General features: G+C 36.3%; 1 protein-coding gene across 2 annotated transcripts in view; it reads left to right on the top strand.

The window, feature by feature from the left end:
• The window catches only part of GNAI1 (G protein subunit alpha i1), a 32,084-nt gene extending 10,937 nt beyond the window's left edge, over positions 1-21,147 (top strand). The window contains exons 2-9 of one of the 2 annotated variants that reach the window (XM_005489176.4): positions 8,637-8,679; positions 8,758-8,899; positions 13,307-13,464; positions 14,971-15,099; positions 18,093-18,222; positions 19,437-19,590; positions 20,470-20,684; positions 20,786-21,147. In XM_005489176.4, coding sequence (XP_005489233.1) covers positions 8,637-8,679; positions 8,758-8,899; positions 13,307-13,464; positions 14,971-15,099; positions 18,093-18,222; positions 19,437-19,590; positions 20,470-20,660 — 947 coding nt within the window. In that variant the 3' untranslated portion in view covers positions 20,661-20,684; positions 20,786-21,147. Of the gene's footprint in view, positions 1-8,636; positions 8,680-8,757; positions 8,900-13,306; positions 13,465-14,970; positions 15,100-18,092; positions 18,223-19,436; positions 19,591-20,469 lie in introns of both variants that reach the window. The other variant, XM_074538795.1, reaches the window with a different exon arrangement.
• The last annotated feature ends 819 nt before the right edge of the window (positions 21,148-21,966 follow it).

Below are 21,966 nucleotides of genomic sequence, written 5' to 3'. Positions count from 1 at the left end.
TGAAGTTCCATTCAAAATCCTAGCAAGTTTTTGGGCTTTGAATTTTGGAGAAATTTCCAAGTATTTTAGATGCCATTAGTGTGGATGCTGGCCTCTGATACATTTAAATAGCCAACTGCTAATCTCACCAAGCTGCTGTCAGTATTGGCATCTTAGATAAACCTGAAGCCATGCATGTTTAGCTGCTGGTGATGTGCCATGTAGTTGTCAGGCAGCAAGCACGATTACCAAGTGGTTTGCATCTCCAAAGGTGCATTAGCACCTGTATTTAATTTCTGGCATAAGTGAGAGGTTTATTTCCAAGCCTTTGACTCTCAGCTTGTCCTGGTCCTGCTGGGTTTGGCACTTCACGTGAAGGAAGCTGTGCTTCTGTCTTAATTGAACCAAAAAGTACAATGGCACTGTCCCTGTCTAAGGCAGTGATTCTGGTGTTTAAGAGATCTCCTGTACATTCTGAACAGATACACCTTTCTAAAGTAGCTTCAATTCCAAGGTACCATATGTCCTTTTGAATGTTTCACAAAATTTCTGAAATTTGATGCTTGGCATTGTATTGGTGCTCTCCTTTATAGTGAGATGACTCCTTGTACAGTTATAAGTGATGCACATAATGATAAAAGGGTTCCTACTATGTAGCAGTAGCAGGAGCTAGTAATTTAAAACACCTGAGGAATATAGAAATGTGTTTGAAGAGCTGGGTAGAATTTGTATTCAAAAGCTGCATGCATTTAATTTTGTATGGTACATAAAATTGCACATAATTTCTGCTAGATGTCAGCCTATCACATGATTGAATTCTAAGCAAAAAGAACACTTCATAACACTTTGTCATAAAAAGATATGAAGCACTAATTGAAGATTGCAAGTAGCTCAAAACTCAATTCATACTTCCAAAGATGTGAATAGAAGTTACCTTAAGGTTTGCAAAAGGGAGTCTGTGCCCTCCTTGTTTCACCATAAGATTTATTTTTAGAATTCATTGGGTTCCAGACGTTATATTAAATGTAAACTCATATTTTCTCCTTGTTGTTTCAATACCAAACTAATTAGCACTGTCATTATCACTTGCCTATGTGTTTGCTCTAGTAACAGGCTAAATACCAATTTAAGAAACTCAGAGCAGTCTAGAATTAGATACCTAGACCTGAATATACATACAGGATGCTGCCACAAGTTTATACTCCATTGCTTCTTGAGATGACATTTTATCTTAACAGTTTTCTTAAATTATGTTTTATGTACAATAGATTGACTATTTTATTGTATACAGTTGATTTCAAACATCTAAAAGAGCAATACTGAAGACTTAGGAAAGAAATAATTAGTTGTAATTAATTTTTGATTTCTTAGGGAATTTACAAAAGTGACAGTGGCCTATGGGTATAAATGGTATTGCTTCTGTAGAACTAAGCCTGCAGCTGCTGAAACCTTGAGAATTATCTCAGTTCTTTTATCTCTATAAAGAGATCGGTGCCATAATTTTAGAATCTGTCACTTCTCTGGTTTAAATCCGTGACGTAATCTGTGATTCACACTATTACTACATGGCTAATTTACTGAAGTATTTTCTGCCAGATACTAATCATACAGATTCTCAATTCATTGAAAGTTTCCTGGCACATTCAAATTCCAGTAGCTGTGGAAATTCCAAGACTAATGCCACCTCAGAAGTAATGAGTAATATCCCCCTTTGGTTGTATAAAAACAGTTGGGAAGGGGAAAAGGGACATAAACTGCAAGGGCTAGCAGCTGCCCCAGAATAAGAATACCAGATGGTGGTAGATAACTGTTACTGTTGGAGACTTCAAAAAGGGGGAGTGGACAAAATAAGAAAATTCAGGCAGAGCAGTATGGGTTTTGGAGAATGCTTCATTTGGTGTTCAACCTGTCCAGAGTGTGTTGTAGCAAAGTTTCCACTGTGGGTTTCTTGTACTAGCCTTGATGTATTTTGAGTGTAGTAACACTGATTGGCAGCTTGCATTCTAATTTTAATCTCATGTCCGATGTGTCATGAAGTGATAAATTTAAGAGATTATACTTCCAAGGTACGAAGCCACTTGATTTTTGTAAGAGATTCCTGACCCCATAGCAGAAAGAGTAGAAATCACTGGGTATTTAGTTTGTGCTGTGACCAGTGGCTGCTGAGAAACAGGCACAATTCAGCTTGTGCTTTCTACTGTGAAGCTCAAATGTCTGACAGAATTGGATAGGAAAGTTGTGGAGAGAGAGCTTTACAGTACCTGAATCCAAGAATTTATAAGTCTGTGTATTTTATTTTAAATTTCATGTGTGTCTTTATGCTTAAGTCAGTCTGGTCTAAGTGTCCTATTCTACAGGCTGAAAGAAAAGCTGGCAAACATCTGTTGAAGGTTTTAAATGAATTACTCTTGTCCATACTTGAACTCTCTTCTAGTAACATAAAAAGCTGTATACATTTTGTGGGTTCTATTCCTTAGTCTGACTTATTTGGTGTTATTTCAAAGCCAGCCCAATTTTTCTCTTTAGTTTTTATCTAATGCTTAAGTTATTTTATTTAGTCTGCATATTTTTTCTATGTTAGTAATACGAGGACTATATTTATTCCATTAGAAATAGTTGTTGGGAGTTGGTTTTGTCCAAAGATTGATACTGTGAACTTGAAGTTTGCCTTTCTTTTTACTTTGGTATTTGGTTGGCCTCTTCAGTGACCAATTAGCAAATGTGTCCCAGGTTAGAAATGTTACTGTTAAGATCTCAGCCCTTTCTTTTGGTACATGGGTGCATAAAGCATTTGTTTCAGATATTAGTAGTTCTGGAATGCTTCCTATGTAGGCAGTGTGTGGGATAATGAGTCATGAGACATTCTAAGTAGTTTAAAGTAACATTTTTGCTTACCTGTTAATTTTAATCAAATTATTAAATGTTTCAGTTCATTTTAAATACAGATTTGCTCCATTTGGAAAGAATATTGATTTTAAGATGGTGTTTGCTACAATTTCATAGTAATGAGTCATAGGGTGATAAAATAATTTAGGTTGGAAAAGAACCTTAAGATTGAGTCCAATCCAGTCTTTTTAATTGTTTTTAAATTTCTTTTTAGAATTGACCGATTTACAGCTTGGAGAATCAAATATTGCTTTAGCTGTTTCTTAAATTTATTTGAGCTCTGCTTGTCTTACTTGGTTCCTGCAAGAGGAATATTCATTGAGATTGATCTGTTAAATAGTTTTTTGATTGTTTGGGGTTTTTTTTGAACATGAAGATGCTTGGATTTTTTTTCTATTTCCAAAGTAGAGAGCTGGTCTTGAAAGAAAAATGATAATATGAGCTCAGTCCCTCTTCTGTAGCTGAGTGTCAGCTTCCCCATGCTGTGGGTGCTGCGGTGGGTTGGTCACAGGCCTGGGTTTATGTGCTGGCTCTGAGTTCATGGAGTGCTGGCAGAATTCCTGCTGCATCCAGGCAAGTACTGCTCTGGATAGCACAATACTAGCTGGGAGATAATGGCGTGGGAAGGTAAAGCCTGAGTATTAAACTTTGATGCAGAAGGCCCTTCAGATTATAGTGGAATCTATGGGGATAATAGGAAATTTTGCTATTTAAGTTGGATGTGCTTTGCTCCCAAACTTTGGTGTCTGCATTAGGATCTACCTGCTTTCTGGCAAGAGGGTGTAAGAAGATTATTAGATTGAATTCAAGTTATATTCTTTCTCAACTACATCAACAAAAGTTTTAAAATTCTTTTAATTAGATTTTTGTAGATTGTGTGGCCCTATTTTTGAGGAGCCCCCAAAGACAAAGTGTGCAAGAGGAAGAAAGGACTAATCAGTTATTAAAACTTCCATTAATGTGATGCCTAACAGTTAACTTAAATTTCCATTTAAAAGTAAACAAACAAAAAATGCCCACTACTCTTTTAAATTCAGAAATTACATGCTGATGTTCTTCTAGTCTAAGCAGAACTGTCGTGTCTTTTAAATAATATTTTTGTTATAAATAAATAGTAGCAGAGCCAGTAAGACTGTTCAAATTATTGACAATAGTGATCTAAAATCACACTTAAATAGCAAGCAATAAATAGCATCATTTACTAGATGTTTGAGGAATATTCAATCAAGTCTGTCTAAATTTAGATAGTGTTTGGTTGTGACAGTATAGCTAGCTCTGACATTTCATACACAGCTGTCACGTGTAATATTTAATACTGCTTGCTTCTTCCAAAACTTTCTAAACCACAGTTAGTTCTCATTTTGCTGTATGAGCAACTTATTTATGCTGAGATAAAAGTGGGAATTTTACACAGTATATCTGTCAGAAAACCTGGCAGAGTTCTGCATTCAGGAGTGCAAAAATAATGAATTTCCTTTCAGTATGGTTGTGAGTTAGGTGAAATTTTCCTGTCTGCTTTGCAAAGATTATGAGGAATGCTGCAGTAATTTCAGTGCGCAGTTAAAGGAAAAACCCAAACCAAGTGTAACTATTTCTGTTTTCCATTAAATAATGTAGGGAAATGCACCTTCCAGGAACTCACTGCTGATGTTAGGTACTCTGTAATAAATGGCTTAATTATTCTTTGTGTATTATGGGTGTATGTGGTTATAAACTGAGAATGTTTTTATGATAATTGTAGGTATTTGATACATGCGAGTTCTTACACCATGGAGAAACATGCATATCTGACTCAGAAAATGGAGTACAAAGTGTATGACAAAAATAATTAAATTTTTAAGCTATAACTAGCCCTGACACTGACATTCTTGGTTAGTCAAATGTGATGAATTTTTAACAGAACATTTTATGAGATTATGTAAATTAAATGCTGTAGTCTATTTCTTAATATCTCCAAAATTGCTGTTGCATGAAGGGAATATAACATCTTCAAATTATTTGAATGAAAATATTAGTCCAAAGCATATTATAGTAATTTCAGTTTAAACTTATGTCACCTATTTGCGCTTAAGTGCATAATTAGCTATTTTGAGATTATTTGATTTATAAATGCTTCAGGTGTCTAAATAACAACTGACTTTTGTACTGGTGTCTGATTTCTGTTTATATTAATGTACTCCCATGGCCAGATTTTCAGATTCTTGAGAAATATTGCTGCTCTATAAAGAAACTTGCAGGTTTATAAAGAAATAACTCTTTTGCTTTGGCATGAGCTCAAGATGGCATTAAGCACTCTGGATTGATGCTGGCAGGCCTGCTCTCTTCCTTAGCTCTGTTCATGTGAGCTCAGTGTCTCCTCTTGGTGCCAGCACTCATTGTGTGGTGTTGGAGAAAGAGAGGTGTAACCACATCAGCAGCAGTGCTGGGGAGAATGTGGGGCAGCCTTTGACAGCCAGTCTTAAATTGGGCTGAGCCTGTCCTGAAGCTACATATTTGGTTTAATAAGAGGAATATCCTAAAAGCATCACTTTGTAGTATTTGAGTATAGAAATTTCTGCAGAAATGAAATACTTCAGTTGGAAGAAACCTCTTAGAGGTCATCTAGTTTAGGCCTTGGCTCAAAGCCAGGCTAACATCAAAATAAGGTTTCTTGGAGCCTTGTCCAGTTGAACCTTGAAGATCTCCAAGGCTCAGTTTTTACTTCCTCTATGGGCAGTGCAGCCTCTTCACTGAGCAGGTTCCCTGCACCTCCTTCCCCTATCTGAAATTGGCTGTGCTAGAGGTTCTTAATTGCCTCACACCTCTGTTGTGTAGGTCTGACAAGGTTACTTCTGCTTTAAGCTGTCTTAAGTGGGTGTTATGGAAAGGACAGAAATTTAGATATCCAACTTTCTTCTCCCCACACCAATCTTTCTAGGATTAAAATGCCCAGTTCCTTGTAGCTTTTCCTCGAATGTCATGTGCCCTCTAAACATCTAAGTGACCTTCAACTGTTTTTTTGTTTTATCTCATTTACTGGGTGCTGAGGGGGAGAATTGTGTACAGTACTTGGATACAGCATAATGAATGCTGACTTCTGGGAATGAAGAGTGTCCTTTGACTTATCTGCACTGTTGCCACTGCAGCAGTGGAAGCTGTTGGCCAGGGTCAACCCAAACACCCACACAACTGTGTGATCACTCTCCGCTCCCTTGGGATAAGGAAAAAATAGAGGAAGGCAAGAAGATACATGGATCAAGATAATGATGTTTTAATAGGGAAAACCACGGCTTGCACACACTAGCAGAGCAAAGAGCAGAGTTAATTCCTTCCTTCTCACTGGGAGGCTGGTGTTTGGCCACTTCCTGGAAAGCAGGGCTTTGGCTTGCATAATGGCTGTGTGGAAAGAATCATAGAATCCTTTAGTTTGGAAAAACCTTATAATGTTATTGTGTCCAACCATTAACCCAGCAGTGTCAAGCCCACCACGAAACCATGTCCCCAGGTTCCAGAGCTAGAGTTTTTAAATGCCTCCAGGTATGGTGATTTCACCACTTCCCTGGGCAGCCTGTTTCAATGCTTGACAATGCCTTTGATGAAGACATTTTTTCCTAATAGTCTGATGCAACCTGAGGCCATTTACTATTGTCCTATCACTTATTACCTGTGAGAAGACACTGACCCCACCTGGCTAAAACCTCCTTTAAGGTAGTTGTAGAGAGTGTTGAGGTCTCCCCTGAGCCTCCTGTTGTCCAGGTTAAAAACTCCAGTTCCCACAGCTTCTCCTTGTATGAATTATGTCCCAGACCCTTCACTATAACCACACTTAGGAAGATTATAACAAAAAAATGTCCAGACAAACACTGTAACAACAAATGACTACCCCTCTTCCTCCCTCCCCTGAGTTTTTACTGCTGAGCATGGCATCATGTTGTGTGGAATATCCCTTTGGTTGACTTAGGTCAACTGTCCTGGCTCTGTCCCTTCTCAAGCTCTTTTCCACACCCAGCCTACTCACTAGGGCTGGGGACATGGTGGAAAAGAGAAAGTGCCTTGTTGCTGTGCATGCGTTTTTCAGCTATAAGAAAACCATCACTTTCCCTTACTAATGAGTGTTACCTGCCCTGGTTTAGCTACAAACCTGAAGTGCAGCACCATAAGGGCTGCTGTGAAGAGAGTTAACTTTGTCCCAGACAGACCCAGTGCAGCACCCTGTAATGTGGTTGATCTTTATCACCACAAGGCCCCACTGCTGACTCTTCAGTTTCTTGAGCCCCACAGTTTTCCTAACCCATTAGTCCCAAATCTGATGTGTTGGATGTGTTACTCTGTGCCCCTTGCAGGACTTCACAGTTGCCTGTGTTCTGAGATGCCTCAGCTCAGTCCTCTAGCATGTGAGAACCCTCTGAATAACACCTCTGTTATCTAAAACTGGTAACCACTTCCTGGCCTCCCAGGCTCATGTCAGCTGCAACCTTGATGTCAGTGCATTCTACTTTTGCTTTCAGGTCATTGGTGAAAATGCTAAACTGTGCTAGCCCAGTGTTGTCTCCTGGAGACTGCCTGAACACCTTCCAGTTGGATTTTGGAGCCATTGACACAGGCCTTTAAGTGTGGCTGTCTAGGCAAATTTTCAGACACCCTGAGGTTGGTACTTACCCAGCTAGGTACAAGGGCTCCCATGGACACAGGCATTGGAAGCCTTACTAGAGTCAAAGTAAATTACATCTGTTAAGTGTCCTTCCCCCCCAAACCCACCTGTTTCCTCATGAAAACTTACTGCAGTTTGTGCTTTGTAAACCTGTGTTGGCACTAAAATGACCTTTATTTTATCCGAGATGAGGTTGACTGTCATGTGTCAGGTTCTTGCCCTTTTTTTGGAGACAAATAAGTGCAGCCTTTATCAGTGCCTTTCTGTGGTCAGAGTTTTCTTTTGGTTATTTTACAGTTGGACAATGGGCGATCTCTTTGCATTAGAAATACCTGTAGACTGTATGAAGATTGTACTCGCTTCTGCAAAGCTATATTGAGAAAGGGGAACTGTGAGAGGGAGAATTCAGCACAAGTCACAGAAAAACTGGGAGTGTGCTATCTAAAGGGATTAGACCGCAGCTGTAAGAGTTCCACATGTTTTTTAGGGTAAGAAGCAGACTAAAGATAGATTGTTGAGACAGCAAAAACTGCATCTTTTTTCCTGTCTGTTAACAGAAACTGTTTTTCTAGGCTTTGTATTTTAACATAGCTTTTTGTTTTGTGTTGTTGTTAAGCACTTAAAATGATATCAGGTTGACTGCAAACCTCATGCCATCTGTTCTGACAAAAAGTAGGCTGACTGTTGGTTTATTCATGCTAGGGTCAAAAGACAGTTACAAGGACTGAAGCCTTGAAGCCTTGTAGGGTGTTCATTTGCAATTTTGAAAGACCATTAATACAGTGTGAAGAGTGGATTTTGGTTAAAAAGACGTCTAGAGGAATTAAGCTTTAGATCTGTTTGAAGTTGAGCAACTTATCACCTGTTCACATTAGAAACACCAGCAGACTGTGTAAAGATTATGCTCACTTCTGTAAGAGAAAAGACTTTTAGAACTGAGATTTGTTCTTAAAATGGTGTGATTTTGAAATTATCAGATGAAGGTACATTTTAATATTAAAAATCAGTTTGTAGCGTGTTCAACATGTTGTAACCTGTTGAAGGTTTTTATATTGGTTAAATACATGAAGTATAGAATTAAAATGTATTTTCAAAGATTAGTAAAAGCCTAATGGTGAATTTTCATATGTTTGTTTTTCAGGAGCTGGTGAATCGGGGAAAAGCACAATTGTCAAGCAAATGAAGTAAGTGTGGTGAAATACTGTGATAGATAAATATTTTTAAATTTGAATGGAGAATTTATTTACTTTTTTCTTCCATAGGATTATCCATGAAGCTGGTTATTCAGAAGAAGAATGTAAACAGTACAAAGCTGTTGTCTACAGTAACACCATTCAGTCCATTATTGCTATCATAAGAGCAATGGGGAGGTTGAAGATAGACTTTGGTGATCCAGTCAGGGCTGTGAGTATTGAAATACACACACAGACATACAGCTGAAATATCCATACTGTTTCCTTCAGAAATCTTTGTGAGTTACAGTGTTTGATAACTAAATGCCTTTGGTCTTTACACACAAGGTTACCTGTGGAGCAGTCAGCACTGGGTTGATTCACAGCAGCTGTTTCGTTTAGATACTATTTTCTGAATTCTGTGTAAATTTGGAGAACTAAACATCGGAATCTTAAGAAGTCCACAGTCATGTCTCTATTTGTATGGACTTGGGGGCTACTAAGAAGGTAATTCAAACTAGGCATCTTGAAAAATGCAGCTTAAATAGGGAGGCATCTAGCTACTTCTGCAGTGTACTGCCTGCACGTCTCTATTAGCTCATAGACAGAGTAGTGCCTGGAACATTGCCAGCCTCTGAGATGGATCTTGTTTCATACTGATTTCCACTGTTGAGGTCTATATTTTGCTCAAAGAGACATGGGCATGGACCTGCTGCTGGGATCCCATTTTTTCATTATACTAATCCTGAGATTTTTCCCAAGAAATGAGACCTTTTCCTAAGCTTTTCTGTACATTTTCTATCTTATTTCATCTAATGTCCCACATGCAAATCTCTGATGAGTTTATTTGCCATCCCACCTAATGGTATCTCCAGTCCTAATCCTGTGCTCTTACCTATGGTGACCCTGATTACATCCACATCTGGTCAGGCAGGGAGATGTTTGGAATATCTCTGTAAAATGCTTAGTTTATTTTTTTTTTGCTTGTCTTCTCATTACAAAACTCTATATAGTCTGTGCTGCAGTGCTGAAACTGATCCCCAGAGCTGTTGGTCTGAACAACAGTATAACTTGGTTCAGGATGTATGCTTTTTTTTTTCTGATTTCTCCTCACAGAAATCAGAAATCACAGTGCAGAATGCTCGCCAGTGCTGGTTTGGAAGCCAGAACTTGCCACACTGTGGCTGTCTCACAGGAAAGATGGAGGAAGGATTTTGTTGTTCATGAACATGTTCATAAGTATATGTAAGGTAGTCAGGAATATTTTGTCATAAGTTCTTTCCATCACTTTAAGGTGGAATTACAGTTTGGGAGGAAAGGAGGATTTTTAAAAGAAGCAGTATGTAGGTTCTTCATTCTTGACAGTCTTGAAGATTTTATTGGTTGTTTGAAAAGCAGTTTATAAATGTTAGACAGTATTCATTCAGTAACCTTGTGAAATGCAGTATGTATGGTTGTCATAAGGAAGATGCTTGTAAAATGTGTATAGTGAGTCATAAAGTTGTATCTGAAATCTAAATCTGATTGAAAGCCAATTATAGCCATTATTTTATGTACATATGTTAATTCTACCTGATGTTTCTTCAGTTGTAAGCATAACTAGTAAAAGCTTCAATTTCACTGGTTATTCCTCTCTACATTTGCTCTCATGTTTGCTGTAGTCTGCCCTTGAGACCAAAGTTTTCTATAGCACCAACAGTATTTCACTACTTGTTAGTTGGTGTTTGTGCAGTCCTCTCTGGAGTCTGGCAGTTGATGCTGCAAAGAGGCAGATGGTAGACTCATGTTACTGAATGCGTAGTAAGAGAAAACGGAGGAGGAGTAAATTTAGGTGTTAGCAGATGAAATGACTAACAAGAAGATTTTGAGGGCCATGTTATATATGATGTCAGTTTTAAGTCATCTGAGTTTTTCGACTTCAGAGAGCTGTATAAATGATGAGGCAAACTTGTGTCAGGAGCAGTCTTAAAATAGCTGTCCATCCCTTTGTACTTAGTCAGGTCTTGGTGGTCCAAATTCTTTTTTTTTTCCCACAGGAACATTGCTATGGAACATTAGCATTAGATGTTAGTAGTAGTGTGTTCATACCTTAATTATTTTCAATTTTATTTTAATTTTATTGTCTTTAGCAGAAAAAATAGCTCAAAATTGTAACTCCTGGTATAAACTGTTACATTCAGATTCTTTTTCTTAAAATTATGAGGTGAATTTCTGATGGTTTTGCTCTAAAATGGGGCTAACTGTCTTTAAAAATCACATACTCTTATTTCAGTCATAAGACTAATGGTAGAGCAGTGAGTTGAATGTTCTCTTTTTTCAAGTTATTGAATCCAAGGAGCGCAGGTAACACCAGCAGGTCAGTTGTAAATCTGGTGTATCTTTGTGCTACAGAATAGTTTAAGTAGAAGCATTTAGTGAATGTGCTTCTAAGGAATGTAGACCACTTTCTGAAAGTGAGATTTGCACCAGTTGGAGAGATTGTTAAATTGGTTGTTTTACATGACCTTATGTATGGAATCTGTTTAAAAAAATGACACTGTAGAGGAAGTTTCCCTATTTCAGTATAACTGAAGGAAAGTCCCTAGCATTGACTAATAATTAAAGTAGAACTTGATCATTTCATACTGCCTCACATGTGACGTCTGTGGTAGTTGCCATTTTAGCAAAAGGAAGATAGTGTAACAGAGACCATTTTTCATTTTAATGTTTGGCCTTTAAAATAGTTGAAATCAATTATCTTCTTCTACCTTCCCTTTCCCCATTCCCCTGTTTGAGAGCATGTAGAGATACATGAAAGTCAGACCATCTTAAGTATAAAATGTCATCATCTTTTGTGACAAGACTATCAGTTTCTAAGCTGTAGACACAGAAAATGACACGTTTTCATCATGTGTCTTTATATATTGTCCCTTCTTAAAGATTTGCTGCTTTTGTGAGTCCTTGCATTTGCATCCACAAACAGTATTCAAGACCAGAACTGTCATTCAGGTTTCTTTTATGCAGGTATAGTGTTCAGATTAAAGCTCCTGAATTCTGACTGTCCACCCCTTTGATCTTCACAGCTCTGGGTTTTATATGTAATTATTATTGCAATCTGTTAGGTTTTTATTTGTTCACAGTTTGTTCTGTGAATGTATAGTAATCAGTATTTTTGTTTGATGAATGTTGTTTTAGATTTCTACCTATTCTAGCTTTCAAAAGACACTTTCTACAATACATCAACAACCCATTCTTCTTATGTATACCTACAAATGTGTATATATATGTTTGAATCTCTTCAAGTTTGGCTTGAGTTCACTGAACTGCAAGCCTTTCATTTTCAGCCTCTGAAATGCAGTATTACCCAATCCATCTGTAAACAATTTCCTTGTCAGCTCACACAGTCTTTGATTATTTAAGTCTACAGTGGACAGTATCTTGAGAACAATCACTGCTTTCTGTGCTTATCCTGAAAATGGGCTTTATTTTCCCCACAGCTTTGTTTTGGAACAGCAAAGTGACAGATTTTTCTACAGATTTGCATATGTGTCTTCACTTACATTTTGTGAGAATAACGTTAAATGTTGCCTTTTTAAATCCTCCTCTTTCTTGAAACACTTTCAGTTCCCAGCTGACATGTCTGAGCCTACCTTTTATCCTTCCTCCTTTCCAGATTCATTGTTCTATTTCTTTTAATTACTGGACAAACAGTGCATGCTGTGGGTAGTTGTTACAAGCTGATTTTTCTGGCTGACGTACCTTGGCATTGGATCACGTTCCCCAAATATCCAAGGTCAAGCAGCTCCCACAGGAGAGTGCTAATGTGGATTTTCCCTATACCCATCTGCTGTCTTCCCTTGAGTGCTTTACAGGTCTAAATATAAGAAATACTTTAGAAAATAAAATACTAAGTTTTGTTGCTCAGGCAAAATTGGATGTCACTGGTGAACTGGTCAAATGCTGATAGAAGGGGAATGGTGGATTTACATCCTGTACTCCATTAGCCTCACTCTCAAAGCCAGTTATTGTATATAGTTTTAAAATCCAATATTTGCTCTTAAAAATCTTGATGTTTGCTTGATATTGCATTACCAAGAGAACCTGGTCTCCGTAGAATAATTTGCGTATTTGTAGCTGACTCATCTGAAAAGATTTTTAGAAGTGTTTTTCTAATTCCTGATGTATGATTGGGAAGAAGTGATTATTTGTCACTTTCAAAGTTGTATAATTAATTAAAATTAAGCATTTAATTTGTTTTCTTCAGTTGTTCAGTACACACCTACCCTTCTGAAGGGTCTAGTTTGTATTGTAAGCATTATATCCAGTATGTGGTATTATATGAGCATATATGGTTAGCTTTAGGTTTGAGCACAAAATATGTTACTAATTCTGGTTATAACTGCCTCACTCAAGTTATAAACAGCCCAGAAGCTTTGTCAGGTAATGATAAATTCCATTACTAGTCTTTTTCTGTTGCTGAAAAATGTGGGAATTAATATCTAATGCAGAACACTAAAATAAATTTTCTTTTACTCTTTTTTGTTTGATTAATATGCATTTACCAGGTTACGTAATGCATTTGCTGAATCTAGTTCTTAGGTGATAATACTTCTGTTGTATCTGAATATTTCTCTCTTCACCCTGTGTTTCCATCCTAAAGGATGATGCTCGTCAGCTCTTTGTGTTGGCTGGAGCAGCAGAAGAAGGATTTATGACTTCAGAGCTTGCAGGAGTTATCAAGAGGCTGTGGAAGGACACCGGGGTTCAAGCCTGTTTCAACAGATCTCGAGAGTACCAGCTCAATGACTCTGCTGCCTAGTAAGTACTGGGGACAGACAAGGTTCTCTCTGCCTTCCATCTAGGAGCTAAAGCACTGAGCACTGTCAGGTGTCAGGTTTTGACAAATTCTGCTCCCACATAGATGGAAACCACAGAAGTGTCTGGACAAAGATAGTGTCTGCTTGGGTCAAAATGCTGCAGCAAAGCTTTGAGGTGGGAAAGGAAAAGTGTAGTGTAATTATGAACTTGTCATGTTCTGACCATGTGTTTCACTCCCTTAAAGAAGACAAAGATTGATTTAAGATGCTTTAATAGGTTTTCTATTACAGAAGCATGACTAAAGTACCTTTTTAGTATCTGAATGTGTCCAAAAAATGTGATTACATGATCTGTATCTGTATTACCAAGGATACTACCTTTTTTCATAATAGAGTTTTTTCCTGTTTCAATATTGCTATGTTTTCATTGTTAATTAATGGTCTCTATTGGAAATGTGTTGAGCCAAGAAGCAATTAAAATGTATCATTTATGTTAGGGCACTTAAATAAGAAAATAAAACATTAAGGCACTAGAAAGGCAAAAATAAGATGGTGTGGCAGTAAGCAATGGTAAGTCAGTCAAGGAAAAGAATCCACTGAAGGAAATGTAAGATGGTAGAGTGGCAATAGCAGTGATAGTGCCTTGTAGTGCCATTTTTTATGATTCTGAAGTATTTTGTAGTACTTGAAGCTGTTTGTCAATTCTATAAACTTTTTTCCATATGAACACTTCATTTGGGGATTCACGTACTCTCCTGTGCTAACCTTCTGTGGTCTGTTTTGTTGTGTTAGACAACTGTGACTCAAGTTTCATAAGAAAACTTCTTCTGGCCATATAAATGTATCTGTAAAATTGTTAACATCTTGTTACACAGAAAATAGAACACAATGCCTTCCCTATTTACTGTGGGAAAAGTACAAGTAAGAGCTGTATAGTTTTTTGGAAAAACTGGACTTGGCCTACATTGCAAGGAGTTTGGCAATGAAAGCATACCAATTCTAAAAAATACATGCAATTATTAACTTTCTATTGAGAATTCCTTGTCATGTATTAGGCCCTTTCTTAGACACATTAATTCTGGCCAAAACACTGAGTTATTCTTTTCATATCTGTTATCAAGTAGAGTGGTTTTGGGCTTTGTTTATGGTTCAAAGTAATCTGCAGTTCAGTAGCTTGCAAAGATGAAGATGTTCTAATTAGAGCCAATAACATGGATGTTTATGGAGCCATGTTTGCATGTAGGACTTTCTAAAGAAGAATTCTTTGTAATGGAATAAATTGCTAAAGTTTCCTTTCATCTTGGATGAAATCTCATTGTGTCTCAAAAGCTTATTTTGAAAAAACTTGGAAATTTGAGTAGACTACTGTGTCTTGTTTCGCAGAGAAGACTATTTTATAAAATTCAAGGACAGTGTAATGAATGGACTTAAAACTTATGTAATTCTTTGTAATTATTTTGTTGCTGTTTTATGAATAACTGAAAGCAGTGTTTATTTTTACCTTTAGTTACTTGAATGACTTGGACAGGATAGCACAAACCAGCTACATTCCAACTCAACAGGATGTTCTCAGAACTAGAGTGAAAACTACAGGAATAGTGGAAACTCACTTTACTTTCAAGGATCTTCATTTTAAGTATGTAAATCATGCTGCATGGTTATCTTTCCATCAGAGTTCCTGTAAATATATGGAATATGGTATTCAATGGTGTAATTTAACAAATTTGTCTAACCACAAGCTTGATTATTTCCCCCCACTTTTTATGGGAAAAAAAAAAAAACAACTTGTGCTTGACTCAATTTTCTGAAGGCATGCGAGAGTTATTGGAGTTCCAATAAATGTTTTTGTCGTTTTGAAAATGTTTTGCAAGGATACTTTTGATATAAATTAAGTCTCAGGACAAAATATTACATTTTCTCCCATGTTAAATAGCTGTTCTATTGGATTCTTGTTTTAAATTCTGTTGGAGAGCTGGAAGCTTGTAAGAGTTTCCTGGTGTTGTATGAAAGAGTAAATCCATTTTCCAAAAGAGGTGAACTCAAATATGTCCTATACTCTAAGGCAGTATTTTAGAGATGAAAGAATGAGAATGTAACTTAAGTTTTCTGCGGTGCAAGATTTAGAAAATAATGGTAATATTCTGAGCATTTTATGTCTAAAGACACAGAATCAGAGAATGGTTTGGGTTGGAAGGGACCTTAAAGATTGTCTAGTTCTAACCCTGCTGCAGTGGGCAGGGATACCCTCCATTAGACCACGTTGCTCAAAGCTCCATCCAGCCTGGCCTTGGACACTTTCAGGGATGGGGCATCCATAACTTCCCTGGACAGCTGGTTCCAGTGCCTCACCCCCCTCCAATAAAGGATTTCCTCCTAATACCTCATCTAAACCTTCTCTCTTTTACTTTGAACTCATTCCCCCTTGTCCTCTCACAAAATGCTCTTGGAAAAAGTTTGCCCTGATGCATGTGCAGCAGTCAAGGTGAAAACACATGATAGTGTCAGCCATCAGTGTTCTCTACCTCCTACTGATGAGGAAGGATGAGAAGAAAACTCAGTAAAAAACACTTTAAATATGGATTTAGATTCTGCAGAAATTCTTCAGCATGTCTGTATTATATATTTGTTTAGTATCTTTGTAGAAATTTTTTTTATGGAAATGCATGGCAAATACTGAAATATGGATACTTCAGGACTGTGAAAAATCTTTTGTTTTAGGGTTTAAGAATACAAAATTTGTATTAATCCACAAACAAATAGCTGATAAATGATAATTAATCTCTTGCAAACCTAAGAAGAGTAGTCCTTAGCCAAGCCTGAAGAGAGAACTTCAGTATCTCAGGGGCTCTCCATCTTCTCACTTAGTTTCCAATGTTTCTGTTCCCTGCTGTAGATGGGTCCAGTCTTTACAGATTATTGGGACTGTCACAAGGACCATATGGTTACACTCCTGTAAAATGTGTCTTTGAGCCAGGCCTGTGGAATTGTTTAGCTGCAATGTTGTACATTCAAACATCTGTACCTGTGCCTTAGGCAATAGGCTTAATGAGTTATTGGGAGGGCATGCAGAACACTCTTACATAACCTTGAAATGAACTTTTAAGATCATCCAAACACATGAAAGGCTTGATTATACTAAGACAAGGGTACATAAGTATGACTAGCTGCACAGAATCCATTTCTTTCTTCTTCTGCTCTTTGTGTTTATTTTCCTGCAGGTTGGGCCTCAATTCAACCTTCTCTATAAAGCAATTAACATAGCTTTGATTATTGATTCAATCTGAATTGCAAATAGCAAGTCATCTTCTTCCTGTTTTATAGTCTAACCCAAAAGTTGAGTCTGATTATTTACTAGTTCTGTTTTCGAAGTACACTTTTTTTTGTAGAAGTGTTAGTTCTTATGGAAAATCATGTCTCAGTATAAAGTTACAAAGCATAGCATTAGAATTAACAGAAGTAATTACTAAAATTTAAGGGATTCATTTTTAAGATACAGTACAAAGTACAGTATTAAGTACAAAATATATTCTATGGGTACAGCCATTGCAAATTATTTGAGAACTGATAGTAGGTGGCTGGCTCACACTTGTATAGAGTGATATCTAAAGACCTCCCTTCAAAGATTTTTCTGAAGGTAAGGAGCACCTCTAAGGAATCCTTTTTTCAGCAGGAATTATCTTTCAAATGTTTTTGACATGGCATTATCTCAATGTAGAACTGTAAAACAGCAGTGAGAATTGTCACTTCTGCAGTTTTTCCAAGTATAAGACCTTGTTAGAGGTTACAGTGTTTCTGACAGTTTTCCATGAGAGAGCAAAAGGGTTTTTTTTTCTTCTAATTTGTTTCCTTCTCCACTTACTTTTACTGTGGGTTTTTTTTCAAATTAAAACCTAGCAACTTGGAACACTTGAAGATATCTAAAAATAACAACTGTAATTGAATCCCTTCAAGTGCAATTCACAGTGTTTCTGCAGTGCACTAACATTAAATCAGTTGGGGTTTTTACCTGCTCTGTACTTGCAACCTTACAACTCATGGAAAGTAGGAAAGGGGACTAATAAAAAACACAAGTCAGCTTCAGTAAATGTCATATGTGAGACTTAATTGCATTTCAAAAAATGCATTTATTGTTGGGAAAATGAGGGTTTTTTTACGATATAATGCTTATTTTGTCTTCTAAGATAATCTCTTTAAAATGTCCCATTTAAACATGGCCACTTGAAGAACAGATTTAAGTTGTAATTTGACTTAGAGAAGAGAGGAGCTAAAACTCACCAGGACATTGTTGATCAGTATCTTTTATTATGGTAGACTTTTTAGTAAAGCTAACTGTGTATTTTATTTTATACAGATTACAATTAACTTTGTTAATGAAGTATAATATTGTAAATAGTTAATTTTGTTTGTCTTTAATCTCATACTTTCTCATGTTCTCTAAAATGTATAGGAAGACTTTCAAAGCTTAAAATTGAGGTGTTAACTGAGAAAATACAAGATACCGAGTTTTTTGCCTTCTTTTAAAGATGTTGTTCTCAGACTTACACAGCTGATACTTCCAGATTTTTTTGGTTAATATTCAGAAAGCTAAAAATTCCAAAGTTCATTCTCCTTTTTGCTTCTGTTTTGCAGAATGTTTGATGTTGGAGGCCAAAGATCAGAGCGGAAGAAGTGGATTCATTGTTTTGAGGGTGTTACAGCAATTATTTTTTGTGTGGCACTGAGTGATTATGACTTGGTCTTGGCTGAAGACGAGGAAATGGCAAGTACTATAATGCTGAAGAAGGGAATAGTTGTTACAGAGAAGCTAACCTTTGAAGGAAAGCTATAAATGGGTCTTTTGAAGTATTACTGCTTTGTAAGATGTATGGGGTTTGTGCAGAAGGTCTCAGAAATGGTGAGAGAATTCATGCTTTTGGGTTCCAAAGTATTTCCTTGTATTCTCATAAGGAATACTGAGAGATAAGTATTCTTTAGCTACACTTTTCATGCTTTAATGGAAGCATAAATTAATGAAGATACATTGTCAGTAATACACATTTTTTTCTCTTTATGGAAGCTAGAAGTATATAGTAAGACATTTTTTTACTTACCTGTATCTGCTTTACCACATTTTGTTTTCCTTTCCTTCCTCAGTCTTCAGTTTTTGTTTCTTTCTAACTGTGTTTCTCCAATCTCTTGTCTTAGTTGCAGAAATCTTTCTCTTCTTTTTCCTTTCCAACACTCTCGGCTCCTTTCTCCTCTTTCAAGAGTTTACTCCTTCCGTGTCACTGTGCACAGGGTGCATTTTACTCTCTTGAGTGGTCTGAAGTGATGCTTACCTCTGTATGTGAATCATTAACAGACTTTGTGCTCTTCCTTGTGTTCTGCAACTTTCTATAAAATATAATTTGGGGAGGAAAGAGAAATAAGAAAAGCTTTCAAGTCAAATATAGTGTCAAAGAAGGTCGTAGCTAGCATCCTGCTACTTAAATGACTGGAACTTGGCCAAAGTACTTACATGTTGGATAATTTTTCTACAGAGTTAAATATTATGGTAAGAGTTAAAATACCTGCTTACTTGATTCTCTAGCTTTGTAGAACTTTCTTGCTTATTCTGGAATATCAGCTAGGTGCAGAATTTATTTTCAATTTCCAGAAGATCTAATCAGTGTTAAGACAAATACAGGTAACTCAGCAATTCCTGTAAAATATCTGTACTGCAAAATGTCAAAACACACAAAAAATTTATGAAATATTGAAAATTTAAACCTGGAAATGAGAAAAAAGTAGTTGCTTAAACCCTGCTTGTGGAAGTGATCTTTGTGGTAGTCTTGGCTTCTCTGTATTTCCCTGCAGTAAAATATAATTTAGTTTGCTAAAAACTTAGTTTTGTAACTGGTTCATTTGTAAGCAGTCAAAAATATGTATCCTTATTTTACTACTGAAGTCTGATAAAATAGAAAGTGATGGTTTTTTTTTTTTTTTCACTTACAGAATCGGATGCATGAGAGCATGAAATTGTTTGACAGTATTTGCAACAATAAATGGTTCACAGACACTTCTATTATTCTATTCCTGAACAAGAAAGATCTTTTTGAAGAAAAAATCAAAAGAAGTCCTCTCACTATTTGCTACCCTGAATATGCAGGTATTGGAGGGCGCAGATGTCAAGGTTTTGATTTTTTTTTTTTTGTTAAATATCTAATTTTCCATGCACAGATCATGAGGAGTTGTATAACTTCAGGTATCTAAAATATTTATATGACCTAAAATTTAGGTGGGGGTTGTTTTGGTGGGTTGCAAATAAAACAGTGCTTAAGTCTTTTAAACCAGGTGAAATATGCTGGTCCACAGATAGCATTTACATGTTACTGCTGCAGCTGTTCAGGCTCATTTATTTAGCCAGTTATTTCTGAGAAAATAACAAACTGCTTTTGTATTTTGATATAAGTAGGAGTTCCTGAGATACATGAGAAGTTTTTGAACAGAGAGTGTACATACGTTTTGACATTGTAGCTTATTCAGGAAATACACAGCGAAAGAGCATTAATTCATTTAGCAAGTCTTAGCATTTTTATGTATCATTTTCATTGTAACTTCAGACAGAAAATAGCATGTTGGAAGTAAAAAGCTTGGGAGAAATTTGTATGCCAAGTGTCTGTAACTGAGTGTGGGAAAATCCCAAAGCTTTTAAAAACATAAAAATTTAAGGCAAGTAACTTAAATGAAGGAAATAAAATGTCCTAAACTAGGAAAGTGATGGTTCATTAATGAGTTGTTCCTCTGGCACTGGAGTAAATAGACTATTCCTGCACCTGGAACTGAATTGAGTGCTAAGTTTTTATTATTACAAATGCATCCAAAAGGTCTCATTCCAAGATTTTATTAATGGTATCTTAAAACAATAGCTGTGGAATTTCTCCTCTTCAGGTTTAAATTAAGTGTTTCCAAAGAACCCCTTCCTTCAAAGATAATGTGCATCTTCTTCTGTTGGAAATCTGCTTACTGAGCAATTTTCTTCTTCTAGGGTCAAACACTTATGAAGAAGCAGCTGCTTACATTCAGTGTCAGTTTGAAGATCTGAACAAGAGGAAAGACACAAAAGAAATCTACACTCACTTCACGTGTGCCACAGACACAAAAAATGTGCAGTTTGTTTTTGATGCTGTAACTGATGTCATTATTAAAAATAACCTTAAGGACTGTGGCCTCTTCTGAGAACAGACAAAAGGTTGTTAAATGGTAAATTACATGCCTGACAACAGGACTTAAACATTTGGAATATGCCCACGCTGTGTAAAACCTGCATAGATATACTTAATTCTCTTTTATTTTATTTTTAGGTTTGGAGATAGACTTCGCACAATTCTAATCTGATTCTTTTCAAGGTGAAAGAAGTACAAAATGCATTGTGCTCAATGATAGATCAGTACTGTACTTGCCTGTTTTAACAGCTTTATTTATGTTTGTCTTGTAAATTTAAGTAATTAGTTAACACTGAGATGTCAGTTGATTGTATGTAAACCTACAGTTGTAGTAATGTATTTGTATAAACGTTGAACGGAATATTTTAGTAACTTGTTGTCCTCTAAAACATTCATCTAACATTTCCATGTTTTATGAAGATACTCTTAGAGGAGACAGACACTTTTTGCCTTTGGATTATTTAAACATCTTGTAAAATTAAATTTTCTTTTCATCTTAAGGGTGCATGCTGCCTTATTCTTTACTTTTGTTGGTAATACTGTATATGGCGTTAGCTTTTTTGATATTTAAACAGCCTCATAACACTTTCTCAGACTTAACGAAGAAACATAACCAATAAACTTATTTTTTGCCTTAAGTTTTGAAAAAAAATCTTTTTATAAATTTAGGAGAAACACAAAGATTATTTTAAAATTTAAATGAAATCCACAGTTTATGAAATCCAGGCTCACAGTCTTTGCAGTGGAAATGTGGCAACACTGGGAAATTGTTGTTTGAGGGTTAGCTACAACTGAAGCTGATGGAAATGCAAAAAGGAAGTTGTTAAAGCTATTCATATCAATAAAAAATTATACTGTGGTCTTTACTCAGTGGATTAAATGGAAAAATTACCTTTGGGGTGTTTTAAATAGACAGCGAAGGCTGGAGTTCAGAGTAATGTTTTTTCTGCTTACTTTAAACATAAATTCATGTTCTCAAATTTTTTGCTATTTTCTGGTAATAAAACTAGTTGGATAACTTAATAACCATAGAAGGATTGTGTTCTCCCACAAGACAAGGGGGCTTCACAGATTAAAGCAAATTCTTGTTGCATATAGCAAGAATCTTCAATGCTTTGGGTAGGATGTTTTAGTGAGTTAGAAGTGCTGAGTTTTTGATTTCCTCTTTAATTATAGCCTCAGAGTTTCTTATAAGTTAAGGATGATTTTCTTCTGGTTATGCTTTCATTGTGTGATTTGCTGTCTTAGGTACCTATCATCCATTGCCTTAGGGATAGTGCCAAAACTGATTTTTTTAATACAGTTTTTAAAAGGAATAA

The sequence above is a fragment of the Zonotrichia albicollis genome, chromosome 4, assembly GCF_047830755.1.
Source record: "Zonotrichia albicollis isolate bZonAlb1 chromosome 4, bZonAlb1.hap1, whole genome shotgun sequence".
NCBI classification, from domain to species: Eukaryota; Metazoa; Chordata; class Aves; order Passeriformes; family Passerellidae; genus Zonotrichia; species Zonotrichia albicollis.
Note: the sequence above shows the minus strand (reverse complement) of the source record. Positions and strands in the feature narration are given on the sequence as shown.